This window comes from Echinops telfairi, unplaced genomic scaffold (genome assembly GCF_000313985.2).
Source record: "Echinops telfairi isolate 266 unplaced genomic scaffold, ASM31398v2 ScPeMD7_18;HRSCAF=68, whole genome shotgun sequence".
In the NCBI taxonomy this organism is placed as follows: domain Eukaryota; kingdom Metazoa; phylum Chordata; class Mammalia; order Afrosoricida; family Tenrecidae; genus Echinops; species Echinops telfairi.
In genome coordinates, this window is record NW_022103915.1 from 50,861,172 (window position 1) to 50,883,026 (window position 21,855).

The window sequence follows — 21,855 nt, forward strand, 5'->3', positions numbered from 1 at the left end:
ACGCTGGTGCTCCAAGTCCAGAACCCACACTCACAACCACTGCTTTAAGCGTTTCGGCTTAAATACCTGTTTAAGTGTCCTCTGTGATTCGTCAACCCTAACTTTCCATTTGTTTTCTTCTTGCTCTACACTTCTCTGGAGCTTCTGTAAAATCCCTTCCTACAGACAAAAATACACTTATTTTGAACATGTCATGTGCACATGCCAACACAAAGTAGGTCACTAGGGGAAACGTTCATGATTTTAAAATAAATAAAGCTAAACCCAGACTGAAACCCTCTCTCACTGTTTCTGCAAGGACAGACTTGTATTTTTCACACTCTAGCTGTAACAAGGAGTGCATCTCATCAGCCTCTTTCAACTTGTGCTCTAGAACCTGCAACAAATGAAATAAAGAAAAAGCTCCCATTTAATCTCACCAGAAAGTTTTGTACTTCAAATTTGTTTCAATACTCAATGGCATAATATGATAACTGGCTTCAAACTATTTTACAATGAAACACTACATTACTACACCCTATGTGACAATGAAGTTCAATGATCTTTACATTTGGTTTTTGTTGTTGTTGCTGTTGTTGGCATTATAATGAAACCGATTAAGTCTGCTTACTAAAAAATGTATCACATCACTGTATAGTAGGTTTTCAATCTTTAGCTGGATAGTAAAATCAAAGGATACAAAGTGAAGTAAGATCACAGTGCCTCTACTACACAAATGGGAAAGAATTATTATTCATGCTACTTTCAATTTAAAAAATAAAATCCCCCAAACCTCAGTTGCCAACTTAAAAACCACACACACACACACACACACACACAATTTCTGAACACTCCTAATAATGATATTTTCAGATGTTTCCGCAAACTAATCAGGTTCTGCTATCTTAACAGATCTTGACTTTTTAAACTTAGGTTAAAAGGGGATTAGCATGTAACTACATATTCAGTCTTAAAACTGATTAAGACAGAGTAAAGGAGTAGTGACCATTAGTATTATGCACAAATCAAATTGTAAGGAAGACTTAACATTTCCACCAAGTTTTTCACAAGATAAACTATAATACACCTGATCAAAAGATCATTATTCTCCTCACATAAACCCTGTATCTCCCCCCAACTTCATAGAGACAAACTGAGTTGCTTCTTTTTTCCGTGTGTGGTTAAAATGCAGACCCTTCGCTTCTTGAACTAACCTTAACCTCCTCTGAACTTGAAGATTCAGTCACACATTCTTTTGCCTTCTTTTCAAATCCACGTAACCATTCACTATAACTCTGGCAGGGGAAGAAAAGTCAAAATAATCAATTTCCAAAAATATTTAAATGAGAACTGTATGTAGACACAGTCTCAAGAATCAAGTAGCTAAGGCTCACATTATACACAGATCAGGTGGCTCTTTTTGATTAACAGGTCATTCCCCACCCCCCTTCCCTGTCACCCAATCCAAGGAACCTGAGCTCCTCAGAGAAGGGTCAAGTCCAAATTTGTAGCAGGACATGAATACAAACAAAAAACAAAAAACCCAGAATCAGAAACACCTTGCCATACAACAAAACAAAAACATGATCAGAGTTTCACGTCAAAAAACCCACAGCCAGCCTAAAAAAATTCCAACCAAACCCAAACCAGTTGCCATCTGGTCGATGCCCATTTCTGACAAGGCTATATGCTGCATTCCGTAGCGTTCTCAATGGCTGTCACCCTAGAAAGGAGATCTTTCTTCCTTTCTTCCAAGGCGCCTCTGGGTGGGCTCTACCCTGTATGCTTTTAGAGAGCAGCCAAATGCTCACCAATCCGTTTGACGTCTCAGAGCTCCTGCTGCCACCCAGCCAACCCCAACCATGAGCTTGAATAGGATAAAAACTTCTACACTCAACTTCTAACACATGGGATATGCAAACGAGAGAGAAGCACCCCCGTACCACTGGTACAGTCAGCTAAATCCACACTATTGGAAATGACATGGGAAATCCTAGGTCAAAAGAGGGTGCTTGGGCGGGAGAGTCTGAGGAGAAGCAAGGAAGACCTAAGAAATATTTTAAACCAATCAAAACACAGTGACGATGTTTGGATCCTGATTAAAGCAAACCATAACTATTATTTAGTTAAAAAAAATAGACAATTTATGTAATTAGGAAATGTGAACACCAAGTCATTATTAAGGATTTAAAAAAATTTTTATAGCATTTTGGTGGTTTGGGTTTTGTTTTGCTTATTGAAAGAATTATCTATTAAAAATGCATACTGAAAATAATTGCAGGTGAAACCTGACATCTGATGCTTACAAGTCATCTCGGATGTGCTGGCTGAGAGGTAAGACTCAAGTGTGTATTGACACATGCCACATACTGATAACTGCTAGTTGAGACACTGGGTACACTGGGCTTATTCTGTTATTCTCTTTATTTCCGAATATGTGTAACAATTTTCCAGTCAGGTCCTTGAAGGGCTACATCATCAGGTAGGGAAACAAGCTTTTCCTGCCTACAAATAGTTGCTTGATGAATTCTCTGAACTAAGCTGAGTTTTCTCTCAATGAAAATACACAACCTCAAGTAAATCCAGGTGTTCTATATGAGCTTCAAGAATTTTGCTTGGTAAGTTAATGGATAATAAAGCTTTGAAATACAAAAAAATCTAGCCCATAGTATTTACATTTAATGTAATTTTATGGTGTTCCTAAAATTTTTGAAAAAGCAATCTCTTACAACTACCTTCTATTTCTATTGAGAACTTTATTGATATAACCTTAATGAAATATTTTTCTTAAATATATTTATAACCCTCCAAGTAATGTCTCATGCGTAATGTTTGTAGAATAAAATAAAAGTATCAGTGGAGGAAATAAAAAATAGTTTGGAGCCAAGTTACTGATGCGAAGTACTCAAAAGCGCGCAGGTGAACAGTAGGGCTGATTAAGGCGTCAACACACCATCAAAACCAAGTGCAGAGTCCAAACTGCTGTGCCCCGGGGGTTCTCTGAATCATGCCAAACGACTCGTGGAAAAGACTTCATGAATCTTACCAAATTAGATGGGACAGACACCTTCGGAAATAATTTTTTCAGAACTTCTTTAGCTTCCAACTCCACCGCTTCTAAATGTTGTTGTCTTTCCTAAAGCAGATGATAAACCAAATCATGTTTACAAAATTACAGAATTTTAAGAGGCAGGTGCTAGTCTTTTAAACCTCGAGAGGTGAAAAGGTCATAGTATTTAAAGCATTAATTTCAAAACTGACAAATGTCTAACATTTCCCATTTTAATGTGTCAAAACAACTTCATAAGAAAAATATTTGCATGCAACTAATATTACAAAACAAGATTATTTATAAACTGCAGAGTGGAAAACTGTATCTGCTCTGTAAATTTTCATCCAAACTGTAACTAAAAAAAAACAACAGCGGAAAAATCTATATCTTTGAAAATTGTTATATCCACTAGATTAAAATAAATCTGATAATATGGACATTTTATTTTCCTTGTACTAGAAATCAAATCATTTTCAGGCCCAGGATCAACTCATTTAAAAATGAAAGCACTTCTTACAGCTAAATGCTAAACTGCATGCACTAAAATAATGTATCTGCACAACACAACAGTGGCTCACTGGCTGGCAGATATCTCAACAAGAACAACAACACAACCCCCCACAGTACTGAGGGGCCATGTTGCTATGGGGACTTTGTAGTCGCTGTGCGTGCATTGTTGGGCTGCTAACTGCAAGGTCAGCAGTTTGACGCCACCAGCTGCTCTGAGTGAGGAAGATGGGGTTTTCAACTCCCTATACCATTACCCTCGCCTATAGGTGCACTATGAGTCAGTATCAACTCGATGACAGTGAGTTTGGGTTTGGGGTTTTGGGGTGGGTTTTTTCCCCACTTTTATTCATATTTTCAGTACACCGACATTTGAAGTTGTTTATGCTGCTGAAACAAAGCAAGAAAAGGCCACAATTTGATCAGTGGCACATATGGAAAACAAAGGAAGAGGATTAAGTTGATGGTGTAATATTTCACTAATGCCAGGCAGCATTTTGAGTACAGCCTCTCTCTGTTGTAAATTCAAAGAGAGGTAACACAGATGTATATACAAGGGAAGCATCAAAAAGTTCAAAGAAAAATGTCATGTCTTTTATTTCATTTCCTACCAATTTTTAAAAGTCCCCTCATGTCTAAATTTGGTTAATTTAAATCCAAACCTAACAGAGATCCATGATAAATTCCAAACCATAGTTTGTCAAAATTAGGGTAATGATTTAATCACACACCAAAACCCAACTAATAACCAAACTATCTCTACCAGAATAAAAACAAACATTTATGAAAATACACATCTAAGTCAAATCACAAAAATCGTCTCAAAATAATACTTGACAAGTTCAACAATTAGCTCTCAAACCTATCTTTCTCCTCTATAAATGTGATCTGCGAAATCGATTACTGATTAAGATGTACATGCCTCAACTTAAATCCAACCACATGAAAATCTAAATTTATAGAAAAAAGGCATAAAATAAGTATTTTCTACAAACACATAAAAGCTGTCATTTAATTAAAAACCAGTGGCAACATTTTCTAATTGGAAGTTTTAATTGGGTCACTTTATTAATTCAATAAAGACCACTATTTTCCAGGAATACACTTATCTGTATTCAAAACAGTAATTAGCTGCTATTTCACAGATAATGGATAGATCACTTTTAGCACTTGCTCACGAAAGAGGGAGAGCAATCTTTTAAAATAGTGAATTAAAAAGAGAGAGAGCCCTGGAACAGAAGACAAAAAGTGTCTAACTTATAACAAAGTGTTCCAATGATGAGTTATTTTTATGGCTGTTTTAATAATCTTAGCTATAATTTTTTGATTTGACATAATAGCAATTTCCATTGAACTTTAAGCCCTGGGCAGTATTAACAGTTGCTTTATTCTATTTCTTTACTATCTTTAAGTGTAACATACAGTCAGGCTTTGGCATCTGTGGGGAATTCGTTTCAGGGCCCCCAGGACACCAAACTCTCCAGATGCTCAAGTCCGTTGATGAAATGTTGTCGCATTGGGTTAGCTATTAGGCACAGTCTCTGGCATACTTCATTACCTAGATCAGCGGTTCTGAACCTATGGGTCGCAACCACTTTGGGGGTCGAATGACCCTTTCACAGGGGTTGCCTGACTCATAACAGTAGCAAAATGACAGTTATGATGTAGCAACGAAAATAGTTTTATGGACGGGTGGGTCACCGCAACATGAGGAACTATGAAAGGGTTGCAGCATGAGGACGGTGGAGAAGCACTGATCTAGATTACGTAATGCCCAATATAACTAAGAACTGTGTAAATAGCACTTTATACTCCCTCTTAAGACGTTGAAGGATTGGCTGGGCCACTTTGCCCTCACTTCACCCTCCAATATTTTCAATCTGGCTGGTTGAATCCACAGGTAGAGGACCCACAGATACAGAGGGCCAGATGTATGTAAAGTATCTCTTAGTTAGCCTGTCATCTACGACAACTTCTCAAGGCTATTTCTACTTTACAAACAATCCTGAAAGACAGTATATATCATGTTAGCTAGGACTACTCTTCTTTCTCTGTCCATAGTGCTCCTCCTTACCACACAATTTGTGGCACTAGGGCAATCACCAACACTCTACACTGAAGGTATTTGAAGAATGGCTAAAATTCCACTGAAACACAGAGGACAGAGAGTCTAGTCTCCAGAGACCATTAGCTATCAAGGCAGCTCAATGGTGAGTTCTGAGATATGGTTACATTCCAGCTTTCTATTAGAATTTTAAAATACATTAAGAATGCATATACACAGGTGGCAGATAACTTCTTGCAGGATTGGTATATTAAATAAGAGATGAGCATCTACTACTGGATATATGCTAATTCATTGGCAAAATAAATGCTAAAAGGCAGCTTTTGATAGTGAAAAACAAAGGTGTAGAAACAAACTACACTAGGCCTCGCATTGCTATTAGAATCAATCATGCATTTACAGCCACTCACAACAAAATATTAATCCCCTAGTAGGTCTAGGTTTCTCTGACCCTAATACCTGTCCGCATTCACTAATAACGACTTTAGTGAAAATTAGGACTAGGTGAGTATTATTTAAAATCCAGTAATTACCTTAGCTCAATAAATGCTTCTAGAATGCTGAACCAAATCACAGTTTCTTTCATTCTGGCCATGGTCATTTGATTTTTAGAAAAACTTCTCAATGATCAATCATTAGGAATTGCCACAACTATGAAATAACTAGATCCCAGAGAGAGTACCTATCCTCAATTTGAAGACAGAGGGGAACAGATAGCTCCAGAGTACTTTAAATACTCTGGTCAAGAGAAGTATCACTTGACATTGCAATATCATACAGCACAGAACACAGGTGACTCACTGCTGTCCAGCTGCCTCAAACCCGAAAGTTCAAGTCTGCCTCATCTGGAAAACCATCTCCATAACACACCCAGCAATGGTCCCTTTCCTGGGTTTCTTGAGACTTTCAACTCTTTCTATCTTTTCAGAGGTATGCTGGTGTGATCCAAAGAAACTAGGTGAGCTTGTTGCACACTGTAGGTATGTCTTAGGTATTCGAATGTGTTTATTACATGGATATCATTTGGGTGGGGGGGGCAATTCAGGGATTTCATCAAAGTTCTTTCTTCAACAACCTAGGAGGCACACAAACACTGTCTGACAAGAGCTCATATGGGTAGCACACAGGTCTTCTGGCATTCTCCAGATTAAAGTGGTATTCAGCAAAACTTAAACAATTAGGTAACCCCAACACATCAGCATGCCCAAACTTAAAGCTTCAAGGAGCAGATGAGAAAAAGCAGAGATGATAAATGTGGGTGGTAAGATGTGATATTTAAATTGCAGTAAGACTGAATCATTTAGTCTGAGTTTCAGACAGCTGCAGATTTTCTCTGAGCAAAGGATGGTTTCTAGGAGCGAGCATTACAACCTTGGCAGTCTTGTTCACTCTGTCCTGCAGCATTTTTTCAGTTGATGCCAATGCTTCCATTGCTTCCCAGTTTTTCTCCCGAAGGTCCTAGTCATTTTTAGAAAGAATGATTTCAGTTTTTCCATTATTGAAAGATTTTTGTTTTTATTTCATCAGTGTTTTGCACTGCATTTAAATGCTGGTTACTGCAAAATTATTCCAATGGGAAAGTATGTATATTAGCAAAAAATAAAAATAAAAGCCATGTTTAGAAGTTTGAATGAGGAAATAAAGAAGTCCACTTCCCTTGTATTAATACAAACAGCACACATGCCAGCCTTAAGGAAATTATTATGTACATGTGACAGAGCAGAGAGCATTCAAAGGTAAACTCAGAAATGAAGATTACAGGTACATTAGCAGTAGAGGATCAAAAAGAAAGGAAGTACACAAGTATTGCAAAAAGTTTTACATGTAACTTCCAGACAAGGCTCACTGTCATTCATGGGACTTGGCGCGACAACATATTTTTCTCTCTCTAAATATGGTTTAATAAAGTTAATGCATTTGAAATCTACCTACGAATAACATACTAACTCACTGTTGCTTCTACATCTTTCTGGCCATGGTCAAATGCGTCTGCCCTAAAGTACCGTATGTACGTGAGTATAAGCTGAGTTTTCCAGCACATTTTTTAATACAGTTTTTGTGGTAATTTAGGTGCCTCGGTGGATATTCGGGTTGGTTTATACTCGAGTATATTCGGTAGCCTGGCTCAAATTGCATTCAATAGTTGACTAAGTCAAACGGGGAGACTGGAAACCTCTAACACATTCTCTTGAAAGAGAAACACAAGGCACACATTTCGGTCTTTCTTCGGTTAGAAATACCACCAAAAAAAAACCACCCACAAATTCACTGCCATCACGTCAATACTGACTAACAGCGACCAATTATGGGTTTCTGAGACCGTTTATTGTTTATGGGAGTATATGGCCTAGTCTGTCTCCCACAGAGCTACTAGTGGTTTTGAACTGCCGACCATGTGGATCTCAGCCCAACATGGTACCACTACACCACCAGGGTTCCTCCAAGAAATAAAGGTAACACAAAAATAAAACGCCAACAATTGCCATCAACTGATTGCCTACTCATGTGCCAGACAAGATACTTGGCAATTCACATCAATTCTCATTAATCCTCCTGACAACCTTTTTTCCCGTTTTTACAATGGGCAGGCCACAGCTCGAGTAGGTTCAGAAATCTGGCCAACCACATTCAGCAAGTCAGGTGATGAGAATGGTTGGCACTGCAAGCCGTGAAGGTTGAGGTTGCTTCTCCCATACTTCCAGGCCTGCAACCCAGCCACTGCATTCGACGGCCAGGACCATGCACCCTCATCTCAGAATCCAATAAAGAAACACAGTCAAAATGTTAGCAGTACACTGGCAAGTTCACCTCAAGTTCTGTGAATAAGCTGTCCTGTTAGTAATGTTACACGAGCACACACAAAGGGCTGTTCGCATACCTAATTTTGACAAACTCAGGGTGCAGGAAAATGCCAATTTGTCAAATTAATAACAATACAAACTTTGAAAATTTTAACTTACATTAGTAAAATGCACATTGATTATATCAATATCCCTTTGATTAGCCTTCCTTAAAACTCCTTCTCTACAAAGAATGTGTGGACTCTACTCATAGGTGTCACCTACTCAATTATCTATTTGATCAGAACCTTAAGATTTATATTTTTTAAAGCCCTAGCCCTTCTTAATCTGCATATATACTCGAATTCGGAGGCCCCAACACACTTACGTGAGATAAAACAGGGAGGTTCTCAAAGCCTTTGAAGATTCATTTCAGTATTGAATAGCTCAGTTGGAATACTAGCATTACTTTTAGTTTACAAAAATCCAGCCCAATCAGTGTGTGAGGAAATACCTCTGATTTTAAAACATGGTGTTAATAAAAGTTCTTTTCCTAAATAGTTCAATAGAAAGTCTTTCTACACCAGTGGTGTGAGTGGTGATACTAGGAGGGTAGAGGGAGAGTGGGTAGGAAAGTGGGAACCGATTACAAAGAACTATATGTGACCTCCTCCCTGGGGGACGGACAACAGAAAAGTGGGTGAAGGGAGACGTCGGACAGGGCAAGATATGACAAAATATTAATTTATAAATTATCAAAGGTTCATGAGTGAAGGGGGAGTGGGGAGGGAGGGGAAAATGAGGACCTAATGCCGGGGGTTTAAGTGGAGAGGAAATGTTTTGAGAAGGATGAGGGCAATAAATGTACACATGCGCTTTACACAATTAATGTTTGTATGGATTGTGATAAGAGTTGTATGAGCCCCTAATAAAATGATTTTAAAAAAAAGAAAGTCTTTCTACTATCTTTTTGTTTAAAAAACATGCAAAAACAGCTAAATCTGTAATAATTATACCTTCCATATTTAAAACTATTTTGACAAGTTATGGTCTTTTCACTTATTCATTTAAAAATAAGCTTTCTAATAAAATTACCCTCAAATAGCCCACCCTACCCCCCAAAACAGGCTACACACAGAAAAACAACAGTCCTCTCCTAAAAAGATTTAACAAGTCTGAAGTGAAAGTAGTTTCCAAAAATAAATAAATAATTGTCCAAGTAATTGTCCAAATAATTGTTCAAGTAATAAAAATAAACACTGTGCAGTTAAATATTTGCTTACATTGTTTTTCTTCCTCTGGTGTTCAACAGCATCCTTCAAAGAATCTAACTCACTCTGGAGACCAATTATTTCTCTCTCTCTCTCTGAAATTCTAAACCAAAACATGAATACATATAGCAATATTTTCAGGCAAATAGTGAATGCAACTTAAATACTCACATATCAACATTGGTAACTGCAAAATCAAATTACCGTGGGGATGGTGCTTCACTAACTGGTTATCTCAGAAAGCCTAGCCTACAAATTCTTCTTTTCAGAAATACCTCTTCAAATAGGTTTTTCACGCACAATATGACATGCTGAAGGTTGTGCTCAAGAGAAAAGAACATCATCTCCTGAGAAACAGCACATGAACACAAGAATTGCTCCAGTTGGTCAACTGCAGGAGCTATTGTCAGGGGAGATAGAAGGCAAGGAACTCGGTTATGACTCTCTCTGAGGCTGACCCACAAGAAAAGCCTAATTTGAAAGTCAGCCGGCTATTCTCTTACTCTCTAACGACCAAAGAACTCTGGTCCAGTCTAATGAGCTAGTTATTTTTCAGAAATGCGAAAGGACAACAGCAAAAATGTGCAATGCTAGCCTACAATAGCAGAGAGAGGTTACGGTAGCAGGCTAAATTACAATACTCTTCCCTGAGACTGGGTTCTATATATAAGGAGTTGTGAAAATAGGGCCAGACCCTGGCTCACTCAGTCCACAGCCTGTTTTATGATGAACCCCCCCGCCCCAAAGCCGAAAATATTTACTAGCAGGCTCTTTACAGAAAAAGTTGGCCAAGCCCCGTCTACACGGTCTAACCTTTGACTCAGTGTAACAATAAGTAATGCTATCCTAGTAAATCACCAATCTGTAAACACGTCAGGGTGGGAGAAGAGCTAGGTCACTTCTATTACTAATTTACCTCACATTTAACACGTTGAAACACGCTATCTTAACTGAAATGATCAAAAATATAGCCTGTTAGGAGAAAATGACAGCCTGGCACAAATAATAAAAATATAAAATGCTTTTTAACAAATCACCTTCATAAACAAGGAGTCATAGAAGACTGTTGTGAGTTTAAAATAATAAGACACTACACCAAAATCTGTTATTCAATTCCAGAATGAGATCAGGGTTGAGATAACTTATAAAAGTAGTTTAATAGTTTCTGAATACTTGGAAGAGAAAAATAAATAAATTCAAGCATCTTTCTCATGAAAATATTCAGACATCCAAATACTCTCCCATAGCCCCAGAAGTAGAATTGCTTTAGCTCAGTCAGAAGTAGAATTAAGCTCTACTGACCCAAATACAACTGTGACAATTAAATGGCCATCTGCAGTTACATTTAATGGCTTCCTGAAAAACTGTATTTTATAGCACAAAGAATAGTTGTCACTTTCCAAATTGTGAAATGAACGTGTTACTTACACTTTTAACATTTCTTCCTGAGGGAAAGGAGGAGACACCTATTAAAAGAGTTAAAAGTACTTTCAAAACACAGCTTTCTAAGAGTCTTCAAACAATTGCTTTTCAGATCTCTATTAAGACAACAACAGAGGGGAAGCTACCATACCTTCCAAAGTGAGAGCCCTCGGTGTTAGGAGCCCTGGTGGCATAGCCCCATGGCCACCTAATACAACTCTGGGGACTTTCACCGAGTGATTTCAATGAAGCATGTACAAGCTGGTACAACATTACTGAGCATTAAGTCCAATCTTCACTGTCACAACATACTTACACAAACTTTTCACTGACCATTGGTCAATTTCCTACAATGAGCAAAGTACTTAGCAGACACCTTAAATTTTCATACTCTAAATTCAACTGTGTGGACCGTAACACTCTATAACACTGCGAAGAAAATTCAAGAACATTTCATTGTGTTCAGACCGGCCTCCTATATGTGGGCTCATTTAAGCAGAACAAGGGAATGCCGCTGCATGGTTTGAAATCAAGAAAGGTGGGTCTACTGAACTGGCAACTGAGAATGCCCCCTGGCCACTTTGGGCTTTTTATGCCTTTGGATCAACAGGTCAGGAAGGGTGTCACTGTACTGAGTGGTGTGATTGATCCTGATTACCAAGGAGAAATTGGACTGGTGTTACCTAATGGAGGTAAAGAAGAATATGTCTGGAATTCAGGAGATCCCATAGGCCGACTCTTAGTGCTACCATGCCCTATGATTAAAGTAAATGGTAAATTACAGCAACCCAATCCTGACAGGACTTATAATGACCCAGACCCCTCAGGGATGAAGGTTTGGGTCACCCCACCAGGTAAAACACCACAGCCAGCTGAGGTGCTTGCTGAGGGCAAAGGTAATACAGAATGGGTAGCAGTAGAAGGTAGTTCTACCTATCAATTACGACCACGTGATCAATTGCAAAAGCGAGGTTTGTAATTGTCAATGTATTTTCTTTTTATGTGTTTATTGCATATCTTTCCTTCATTCAGGTATATCAGATACAATTGGGCTGTGTTTTCATTTATATGTATGATAGACAATTGATGATAAGTATATATGGCTAAAGAATTGTATACAGGTACCAGGTTGGCAAGGGGTGGATTGATATAGTTTCTTATGCCAGCCTGGCTGATAAATACAAGTAGGATTAACTGAAGGGCGGAGAGATAATGGCTCAGTGAGCCTCATCTTTCTTGTCTCTTGCTCTTTGATCATCGGACCAGTGTGCGGCTACCTTGCTCGTTCTTTGCCTCAATTTATAGGCTACACTACCTGTTGGACGCCTAGCCTGTGGACTGTGTCTCTGTACGTTGAGGTCCCTTTAAGGCATCTCTGGAGCTGGGGACTGGCAGTTGGGACTGGTGGTCAGTTGACAGTTGGTGATCTGCCTTATGATTGGCTTATGATGTGCTGAGATAGCCTCACTCTATAAATAGAGGGCGATCTAGCAGCACAGAGTTGAGAAGGACTGCTAGTCTCTCACAACTCTGAGCCATCTGTAGTGCTTATAATTTAACTGTTCATTTGTTATATTTATCTGTATATAATTTAACAGTTCATTTCTTGTTATATATCTAATTATCTTTATAAATAAATATCAGTAATTTGGTTTTATCTCTCTATAGAACCCTGTCTAACACAGTGGGTGTCAGGATTTCCCCTCTCACCATACGGATTTAATCTGTGTGTTGAGCAAATGAACTCAGGAGCTGGATGACATGAAGGAGAACTGCAGCATCAGGATTGGAGGAAGGCTTATTAACAACCTTCAATGTGCAGACAACACAACTTGCTTGCTCAAAGTGAGGAAGACGTGAAGCACTTGCTAATAAAGATCTAGGACCCTTGCAACTCAAATATAAAGAAAACCAAAATTCTCACAACTGAACCAACAGTGATATCAAGACAAACAGAAAAATGACTGTAGTTGTCAAGGATTTTGTGCTGCTTGTATCCACGGAACCAGAATGCAAGAGATCAAAGGACATGTTACATTGGATAAAGCTGCCACACAAGACCTCTTTCGAGTGTTGAAGAGCAAGGATGTCACTGAGGATTGAGATGCACCTAACACAAGACATGGTATCTTCAATTGCCTCATATGCATATGAAATTGAGTAAGAAAGACCGAAGAAAAATCAATGTGTTTGAACTACGGGATTGGTGAAGAATACTCAAAGTCCCATGGGCTGTCAAAAGAACAAACAGATCTGTCTTGAAGAGTATAACCAGAATGCTCCTGAGAGGTGAGGATGCTGAGATTTCATCTCACATACTTTGAACATGCTGCCAAAAAAAAGAGAGAGAGAGAGGAAGAACCTTGATGGGATGGACTGACACAATGGCTACAACAATGGGCTCAAACATTTGTGAGGACCGTGCAGGTCTACACAGCCTTTCATTCTGTTTTATGTAGGGTCACCATGAGGCATGTCATGGCTTGATGGCACCTAACAAAGTTGTGCAGTGTGAAATCTATTAATTTGACTCCATGAAAATGTCAATCTCCTCACGGCACCTTCCCCCCACCCTCCCCCAGGGGAAAAAAGGCCACAACTAATCATGAGAGAAAAATCCATCACCTCGTTGTTATGGATTGAATTATGCACCCCAAAAATATGTGCTATGAATCTTAACCTCTCTGCCTGTGGCTATAACTCCATTTCCCAAATGGGTTGTCTTTGTTATGTTAATGAGAACAAATTAGCTCTGTCTTTGTGTGTTCCTTAAATCAATCTCTTCTGAGATATGAAAGAGGTTAAGCAAGAGAAAGAAACAGACTTGGGGGATAAGTGATGTCAAGTCACGAGAAGATCAATCACCCAGGAGCCGAAGCTCAGAGAGACAAGGACCTGCCTCCAGAAACAATGGAAAGTATTCCTCTACTGCCAGGACCCTGGGTTTAGTAGGAATTAATTCAGTGGCAGTGTTTTTTTGTGACAAAATGAATTTTTGTTTGTTAAAACCAGCCTTTTGGGGTATTTGGGTTAGAGCAGCACTAGGCACTTAACAACTAAAGGATATAGTTCTTCACTTTTGGCATTTCTCATTAATGTCTCTCAAAAATATTTATTATTTATATGGACATGTTCACAAAATAAATTAATTGAATGAAAGTTTTGGTAGCATCTTCAGAAATGTTTTGTTTATGTTTTTTTCCTTTCATTTTTACCATAGTGTTAATCTTACAAGCCTCGGTTTTTCTCTAAGTATTCATATTTGAGCAAGGAAGCAAAGGTTTAGAGCACACACTGGTCTAGACTAACTTTTACAGGACTTTACCTGGCTTGCTAAGAACAGCACTGGAGAGGACCAGGACATGAGCACAGACGCACAAACAGACCTGGACTACAATGAGTAACATTATCTGTGTTTGGACACAAATTGTACACTGGACATGAATATGGCATAGCAAATTTTCACCTTGGATATGACATAGTAAATTGATTTTTTTTTTTTTTAGGAAACAAAAGGAATGCTTATAAATGAAAGAACACACTATGCTTTCAATACAAAGGTAAAAATAAGCAAGATTAGCAACAGTATTGGTGATATAATTTAGTGCCCCAGAAATAAAAGACAAGGCACCCAATAAAAGTACCAACCTCTTGGTAGTTCTGATGTGTAAGCTGTTCAATTTGCGATTTAAACAATTTGTTTTCGTCTTGCACCTCCTGTTGAAATAAATATTACACATAAATACCTGAATAGGAATTTTTTATTTTTCATGTAAACTTTTGAAACATATGAAATAAACTATGAAAAGTCAAAATAATTTTGTGTTTAATAAGTTGTGTTATATACTAAGATTTACTATGATATTGAAGTAATCTCTTTAGCACTAGCCTGAGAAAAGCCATGTCTTAATGAAACAAAACAGAATATAGAAATAGACCCAAATAAGGATTTAGGATGGGGTGATTTTTCAAATCAATGTGGCAAGATTTCCTAATCGTGACACTCGTGGCATTTGGAGGACATTTCTTTGTTGCAGGGGGTCTGTCCTGTGCACTCTTGGATGTTTGGTCACAACTGTGGCCTCTACACCACAAGATTAGACTGGCAGTCCTCCACCAGCTGTTACAAACACAAGTGTCTCCAGCTACTGCCAAATGTCCCAGGGGAACAGGACCACTGCAGTACGGTGAGGTTAACGAGGTGATGTAACAACATGGTTAGCAATTTCCCTCCCTAAACAAGCTAGACTGGGAACATCACAACCAACCCTGAAAAGAATTACATATGAATACAAAATTCTAGATGACAAATATATTGCAAATGAATTTGAAGCAAACATCTGAAAATTAGTTTTATGATCACAGACTGTGAGACACCCTATCTTCTCAAGATGTAAAATTTAGGAAATTATTCAAATTTGAATGAATGTTTGCAAGCGTTAGCCCTCCAACTGAAGAGAAAAAGCACAAATATTATTAAAAGAAGAAGACATATCAACTCATAGAATAAGGGCTTAATCTTTCTTATTATGTAAATGAGATATTCATCTTTTAAAGGAGAGGAAACTCAAAGAAAAACTGTGGAGAAGGTGAAATTCATGTTTAAAAAAGTCTTAAATTTTTGAATGAACCTTAATTTCTCTCACAATTAAAAGCATTTTTAAATTATACAGCCATCTTTGATAATATAACATCAAATGTTTTCAGCTTAATGTGGGAATGGGTGAAGGAAAAACCGCAGGGATGGAGTGGAAAATGGTTTTTTACATGACTGGCGCATGCGGGAATGCCACAGACTCCATCTTCAGAGCATGGTATGTGGCAGCACTGGCCTGCGGCAATGTAGGAACCTACAAATCTATGGGCATTTCAAACCAATTATATGTAAGTAGTTTCACTATTAATTACAGATACAGATTCTACACTTTAAATTATTTGTTTTTTCTTTAAGACAAATATGCTATTCACCCAGAAATTTCACTACTTGTTATTTATGAGTGGGCTTCAAAAAGTTCGTGCAAAAATTGAATTAAAAACACAATCAAATTTCTCCACAAACCATTTAAAACTCCCTAATATGCCTATATTTACAAAAACATTCAAAATGTGTGCAAGGCTATTCACTGCAACATAGTTCCCAACAGGAAAAACAACTCTAAGCAATACAGTATCCATTGGTCATATATATGATCAAACACATGATACAACAATACAGTAAGATGGAGCATGTGCTTATATAGAAAGAACTAAAATTCAGTAAATTGGGAGCGGTGGGATCAAGAATTCAAAAGCATACACACTTAAATATGTCCATTACCGACTACTGTTAAGTCTTTTAACTCATAGTTTTCCTATTAGATAAGAGTAGAACTTCCCCCCATAGAGCTCACAAAGCTATAATTCTGCCACATTTGCCTCCTGCGAGGTGACTGGGGGGTTGTTTGAATGCTTCCCTCTTTGCCTATGTACAAGTTCCACATGATCACAATGAAGTGTTCTGGAATTGCACTCTTCGGAATGTTAGTAATAGTTTCTGATCTACACAGTTGATTGCCTTTGCAGTCAAAACACACACACACACACACAAAGTAAACATCGTCCGCTATCCGTGCTTTCAACCAAAGTCCATCTGTCATCAGAATCATAGCCCGTATGTCATGTTCTCTTCTGAATCTGGCTTAATTTATCTGGCAGTTCACTGTTGATGTACTGGTGCAACCATTAGTACTCTTCAGCAAAATACTGCTCGATAATTTCCATATTCGGTTGAGTCGCCTGTCTTTCGGATGGGCACAAATTTTTTACTCTTCCAGTTGGTTGGCCAGGGAGCAGACTTCCAAACTTTCTGCCATAGGCAAAAAAAAATCAGCCTGAAATCAGTTTTTTGAAACATTTCGATAGGTATTCTGTCGGATCCTGAAGTCGTGCTTTCTACTAATCCCTTCACTGCAGCTTGGACATGATCAGATACTACTTCTTGAAACGGCAGAATGTCAACCAATTCTATTTGGACAGCACCTCTGTTTCCTGCATCATTCAATACTTTATGGAATTTTTCAATACTGCAACTCAAACCTTGAGCTTTTTATTCATTTTCTTTTGCCTGAGTTATGCCAAGTATGTTCTCTTTGATTTTCTAACTCCAGGTCTTTGCACATTTCATTATAATACTTTATCTTCTCCAATCCTCTGAGATTTTCTGTTCAACTCTTTTACTTCATCATTTCTTCCAAATGATTTAGCTGCTCTATGCTCAACAACAGGTTCCATTTTGGTCTTTTCTTTGTCTTTTTAATGACACTTTACTTTCTTCATGCATGATGTTCTTGCTCTAATCCTACGATGTTCTTGCTGTAATCATCTGGTCTTCTGTCATTAGATGTTCTCTAAATTGATTACTCTGTGTTCTATCTGGCAAGTTCCACATGTACAGTCACCATTTGTTATAAAAAGGCTTATTTGCAACAAAGAAGTTGCTGTTAGTTGTAAAAATCTATCAGGAGATCTCTAGCCCTGTCTCTATCACCAACTAGTACTGGTCCTTCTTCTTGCTTTCCAACTTTCTTTTCCTTTTTAAATGTTGAATCATTTTATTGGGAGCTCTTACAGATATCATAACACTTCACAGTTCAATCACATCAGCAGTACGGTACAATTGCTACCACAATCAGTTTTGAAACATCTTTCTTCTTGAATTCCTTGATAAAAGCTTCCCTTTATCCCCTCCCTCCCCAACCCTAGCCTCCAGGAATCCTTAATTTCGTCCCCCCATAATAGTTGTTTTGCTTTTGTCCTATCTTACACAAGCCAATATATCCATACACAAACAATTCTGTTGTTCGATCCCATTGCATGTGGTTATACAAGTCATCAATGCTATCGGCTCCCTATTACCTCCTCTCTCCGCCCCCCTCCTTCCCAAACCCTCAGGGAACCATTACTCCTGTTACTATTTCTGAAGGTTTATCTATATATTGGTTTCACATTCATCACCAGTAATTATCAATGCATCTTGGATCAATTTCAAACTGAAGAAGTTGGTAGAATTCTTCAATTCATCATTATTGGCTTTAGTGATTGGTGTATAAATGTGAATAATAGTTGTGTTAACTGGACTTCCTTGTAAGGGTATAGATGGTATCCTATCACAGATAGCATTGTTATTTCAAAACAGATCTTGAAATACTCTTTTTAATGACAACTAAGACCCCATACCTCTTGAATTTCTCAACCCCAGCATATTAAACTATTATTATCTGACTCAAAAAGGCCAACACCAGTCCCTTTCAGCTCACTAATGCCTGTTCACTATGGGTGACCCTGCTGATATTTGAAGTACCAATGGCATAGCTTCCAGCATCACACAAGCCATCACAGCTCAAAAACTGACAAAGATAGTAGGCTTTAAGATGAGGGTACACATTTTTATACACAAATATACATATGAACACAAACACATATACATACATATGCATTTATATGTAGGCGTATTCTCAAAAGAAGTTGGCATGAGGACTAAAACCTAGTGTCTAAGTAGAAGAAAAACTCAATTTTGCATTCTATTCCACCAAGTAGTAATCTTCTTAAAATACATAAAGATGATAATATACGCACAATAAGTCTTAAGTAATAAGACTCACCTGTAACAGCTTTGTTTTGGTGGAAAGATCACACTCCCTCTCTTTCAGCATTTCTTCTACTTTCTTCATTTCATTTTCCTTTGTTTTCAATCTGGAATTTTCAGAGACCTTATATTTAGTTATGTATATAAAAAAGACTCCAGTAACATCTCTAAGACGAAAAAAAGTCTGCCTGCTCTTTCCTTCTATATTACAGCAACTGATAAATTTGTTTTAAAAGACAGTAAGTATTTCCATAACCACTAGCCCCAAACTATATCCTAAATCCGCTATGGCCTATTTAATACTTAACATTTCTTATGTAAGTAAGCTTTAACTAGGAAGAAAATCTAAAATAAAGAGTAGGAGTCTTTTATCAACACACAATAGAGTGTCATTTAAGAAGAAATGAGTTTTCACTCTCAAGAACCTTAGCCATAATTAGTTGACCCCGAAAATTACAATATGCCCAATCCTTGTGCCGAAGAGTTGCTACATGTAAGCTAATTTGGTTTTCCCGTATCCAGCTGAAATATATCTAGTCCAAGTAAATCCCAACTGCCCTCAGCGGCTCGTGCTTATGCTAGACCTCGAGCATAACGTATCATATAAAAATGATCTGTTTTACTATCTATTTCCTCAGGGCAAGAACCCTGTCCAACTCCTATTCCCAGCAGCAAGTAAAAGACCAGAAGGCACAGAAAGAGCTAGACAGTTGTTGAATTGGACATTTTCATTTCAACTTAAATATCGAAAGAGTCTCAAGATGCGTACAAATCTACATAAAAAATGACCTCAAAAAGTACAAATAAGGAGTGGAATTAAAGAATGAACAGGGCAAAAAGAGTATGAGGCAGAAGTAAACCTAAAGTTACATCAATGAGCTACATTCCTAAACACATAAGACCACAAACGAAACTGTAAGTTTTCTATTACACTTGCAAAATGTACCATGACAGTTACAGAATGCCCACAAACAAAGATTTGTCATATAACTGAGCAACCGCAGCGCCAAGAAAAGATTGTCCCTTGACTTCATTAAGATACAGGCGGATAGGCCCTGTGTTACTACTGTCCACTTACAAACAACTTCGACTTGCCCTTTCACTGCATGTAAATTTGCCCTCACTTTTAAACAGCTGAACCAAATTCTACTCAAAGCAAATTTTCCCTCACAATCACCTTCACTTGGTGCTTGTGCAGCTTTTAAATCTTCCACTAAGGCTAACCAAGAACAATATGCACCAGTTTGGGTTGAGCAACAAATTCTTAAGGACACAGAAATGGATCTAACCATTGTAGCCTAGAACTGCCTATTAAATACCCTGCATGTCTCCCTTACAGACAGTTTCAAAGGACCACTTTCTTTCTTTCTTTTTTAAATCATTTTATTAGTGGCTCATACAACTCTTATCACAATCCATACATACACACATCAATTGTGTAAAGCGCATTTGTACATTCATTGCCCTCATCATTCTCAAAACATTTCCTCTCCACTTAAGCCCCCGGCATTAGGTCCTCATTTTTCCCCTCCCTCCCCGCTCCCCCCTCCCTCATGAGCCCTTGATAGTTTATAAATTATTATTTTGTCATATCTTGCCCTGTCCGACGTCTCCCTTCACCCACTTTTCGGTTTTTGAACGAGAATCAGTGAAGACTGATGGCATCATATGAAAGGAGAATTCCTTAAAAGTAATTCTGAGGTCCAGAGACTCCACTCCCTCACACACTGCGGCCTAATTAACCTTAAGAAGAGAAACTTTCTCTGCTCCGATAGACATTATCCCGAATGAGCAACTATAAACAAAGAATGATACTTAGCAGACTCAATATTTTTATATTCAACAATCGGATAATTGCTATAACAACAAATACTACTTATAAATAAGCAAGTTATTATTATAGAATGATACCAATCGTCAAGATAAATATTGTGAATAAGACTATCTGCTGATTAATTTAACATTTACTCTTCAAACTATTAAAATGATTTTGAGATAATTAACTACTCTTTTTAATAAATGTGCTTTGCTAAAAAAAAATAATAATAAAGGAACGGGAAGACAAATAAAATCAGTCTACATATGCAGAAAGAATATATGAACATTCAGGAGGGTCCTGGGTGTCAGAAATAAATCGTGAACACCACCCGCCCCACAAAAAAAGAATTGAACGAATGGGTATGGAGAGAATAGTGTGGTATTTCGAAACATATAAAAGGCCTCTGTTTTATTGTTCCAAATAGAAATGCAATCTCTGAGGTATAATTCCTACTTAAAAACGGAGCTGATTTTGAGGAAAATCCATCATAATATTCAAGGCACATTCTAGAGAGTAACTCAAGTTTTTGTTCAAAATACTGACTAAAAGCATACTTACACAGTCTCAAGTTCTTTAAATCGTGATGCAGAATATGTCTAAGGAACAGATTCACATAATTAATTCTAAACCAAATAGATAAGGTCCTATTAGCATGTATATAGTATCATCTACCAATACAATGCAAACACAATAATATGAATTAAATTTAAAGGTTGGGCTACTTACAATAGAACAAAAGAATGGATTTTCTTTATTAAGCTTAATCTCTAGTATTCATTTCATAAAAGATTGAACATTGATATACCAATTTAACACAGTTAAGAAAGAGCTTTAAGAATTCCACCTGAAATAATAAAGCAAAGGAAATGCTTTTATGTTCCAGGTTGATAGATCAGACAGTAAGTTAAACAACAACAACAACAACAAAAATCTGTGGTACAGCAAATGTTTATAGCAAGTAAACTGAGACCATATTAACTTCCTCACTTTTTGAAACAATAAAGATTTCTTATTCCCTATGTATAGTCAGTGACATGTTGGGCTGCGAACGGCAAGGTCGCTATTGCAAAACCACCAGTCACTTCACAGAAGAGGAGGCTTTCTACTCCCATGAAGATTGACAGCCTCAGAAACCTACCCCGGCCGTTTGACTGGGTCCGACAGGGTCCCTACGAGTCAGAGCCGACTCGGTGGTTTGGTTTGTTTGGAATATACTAGTAATTTATTTGTACTCTACCTCTTTCAAGTTATGCTGTGCTTCCTCTTGGATCTCAGCTTTAAAAGATTTGTTTTCTTCTTGAAGATCCTTAAAAAGAGTAGGTATGAATTTAATTTG

At 37.7% G+C, this 21,855-nt stretch overlaps 1 protein-coding gene across 9 annotated transcripts in view; it reads right to left on the reverse strand.

The window, feature by feature from the left end:
* KTN1 (kinectin 1) overlaps positions 1-21,855 on the reverse strand; it is a 118,982-nt gene that overhangs the window by 12,024 nt on the left and 85,103 nt on the right. For 5 of the 9 annotated variants that reach the window (XM_045288235.1, XM_045288239.1, XM_045288241.1 and 2 more), the window contains exons 26-36: positions 21,757-21,825; positions 21,078-21,115; positions 18,717-18,807; positions 14,725-14,793; positions 11,083-11,120; positions 9,667-9,757; positions 6,975-7,061; positions 3,026-3,115; positions 1,194-1,274; positions 287-376; positions 67-159 (exon numbers count right to left, since the gene is read on the reverse strand). In XM_045288235.1, coding sequence (XP_045144170.1) covers positions 67-159; positions 287-376; positions 1,194-1,274; positions 3,026-3,115; positions 6,975-7,061; positions 9,667-9,757; positions 11,083-11,120; positions 14,725-14,793; positions 18,717-18,807; positions 21,078-21,115; positions 21,757-21,825 — 837 coding nt within the window. The remainder of the gene's footprint in view (positions 1-66; positions 160-286; positions 377-1,193; positions 1,275-3,025; positions 3,116-6,974; positions 7,062-9,666; positions 9,758-11,082; positions 11,121-14,724; positions 14,794-18,716; positions 18,808-21,077; positions 21,116-21,756; positions 21,826-21,855) is intronic. The other 4 variants (XM_045288236.1, XM_045288240.1, XM_045288242.1 and 1 more) reach the window with 2 other exon arrangements.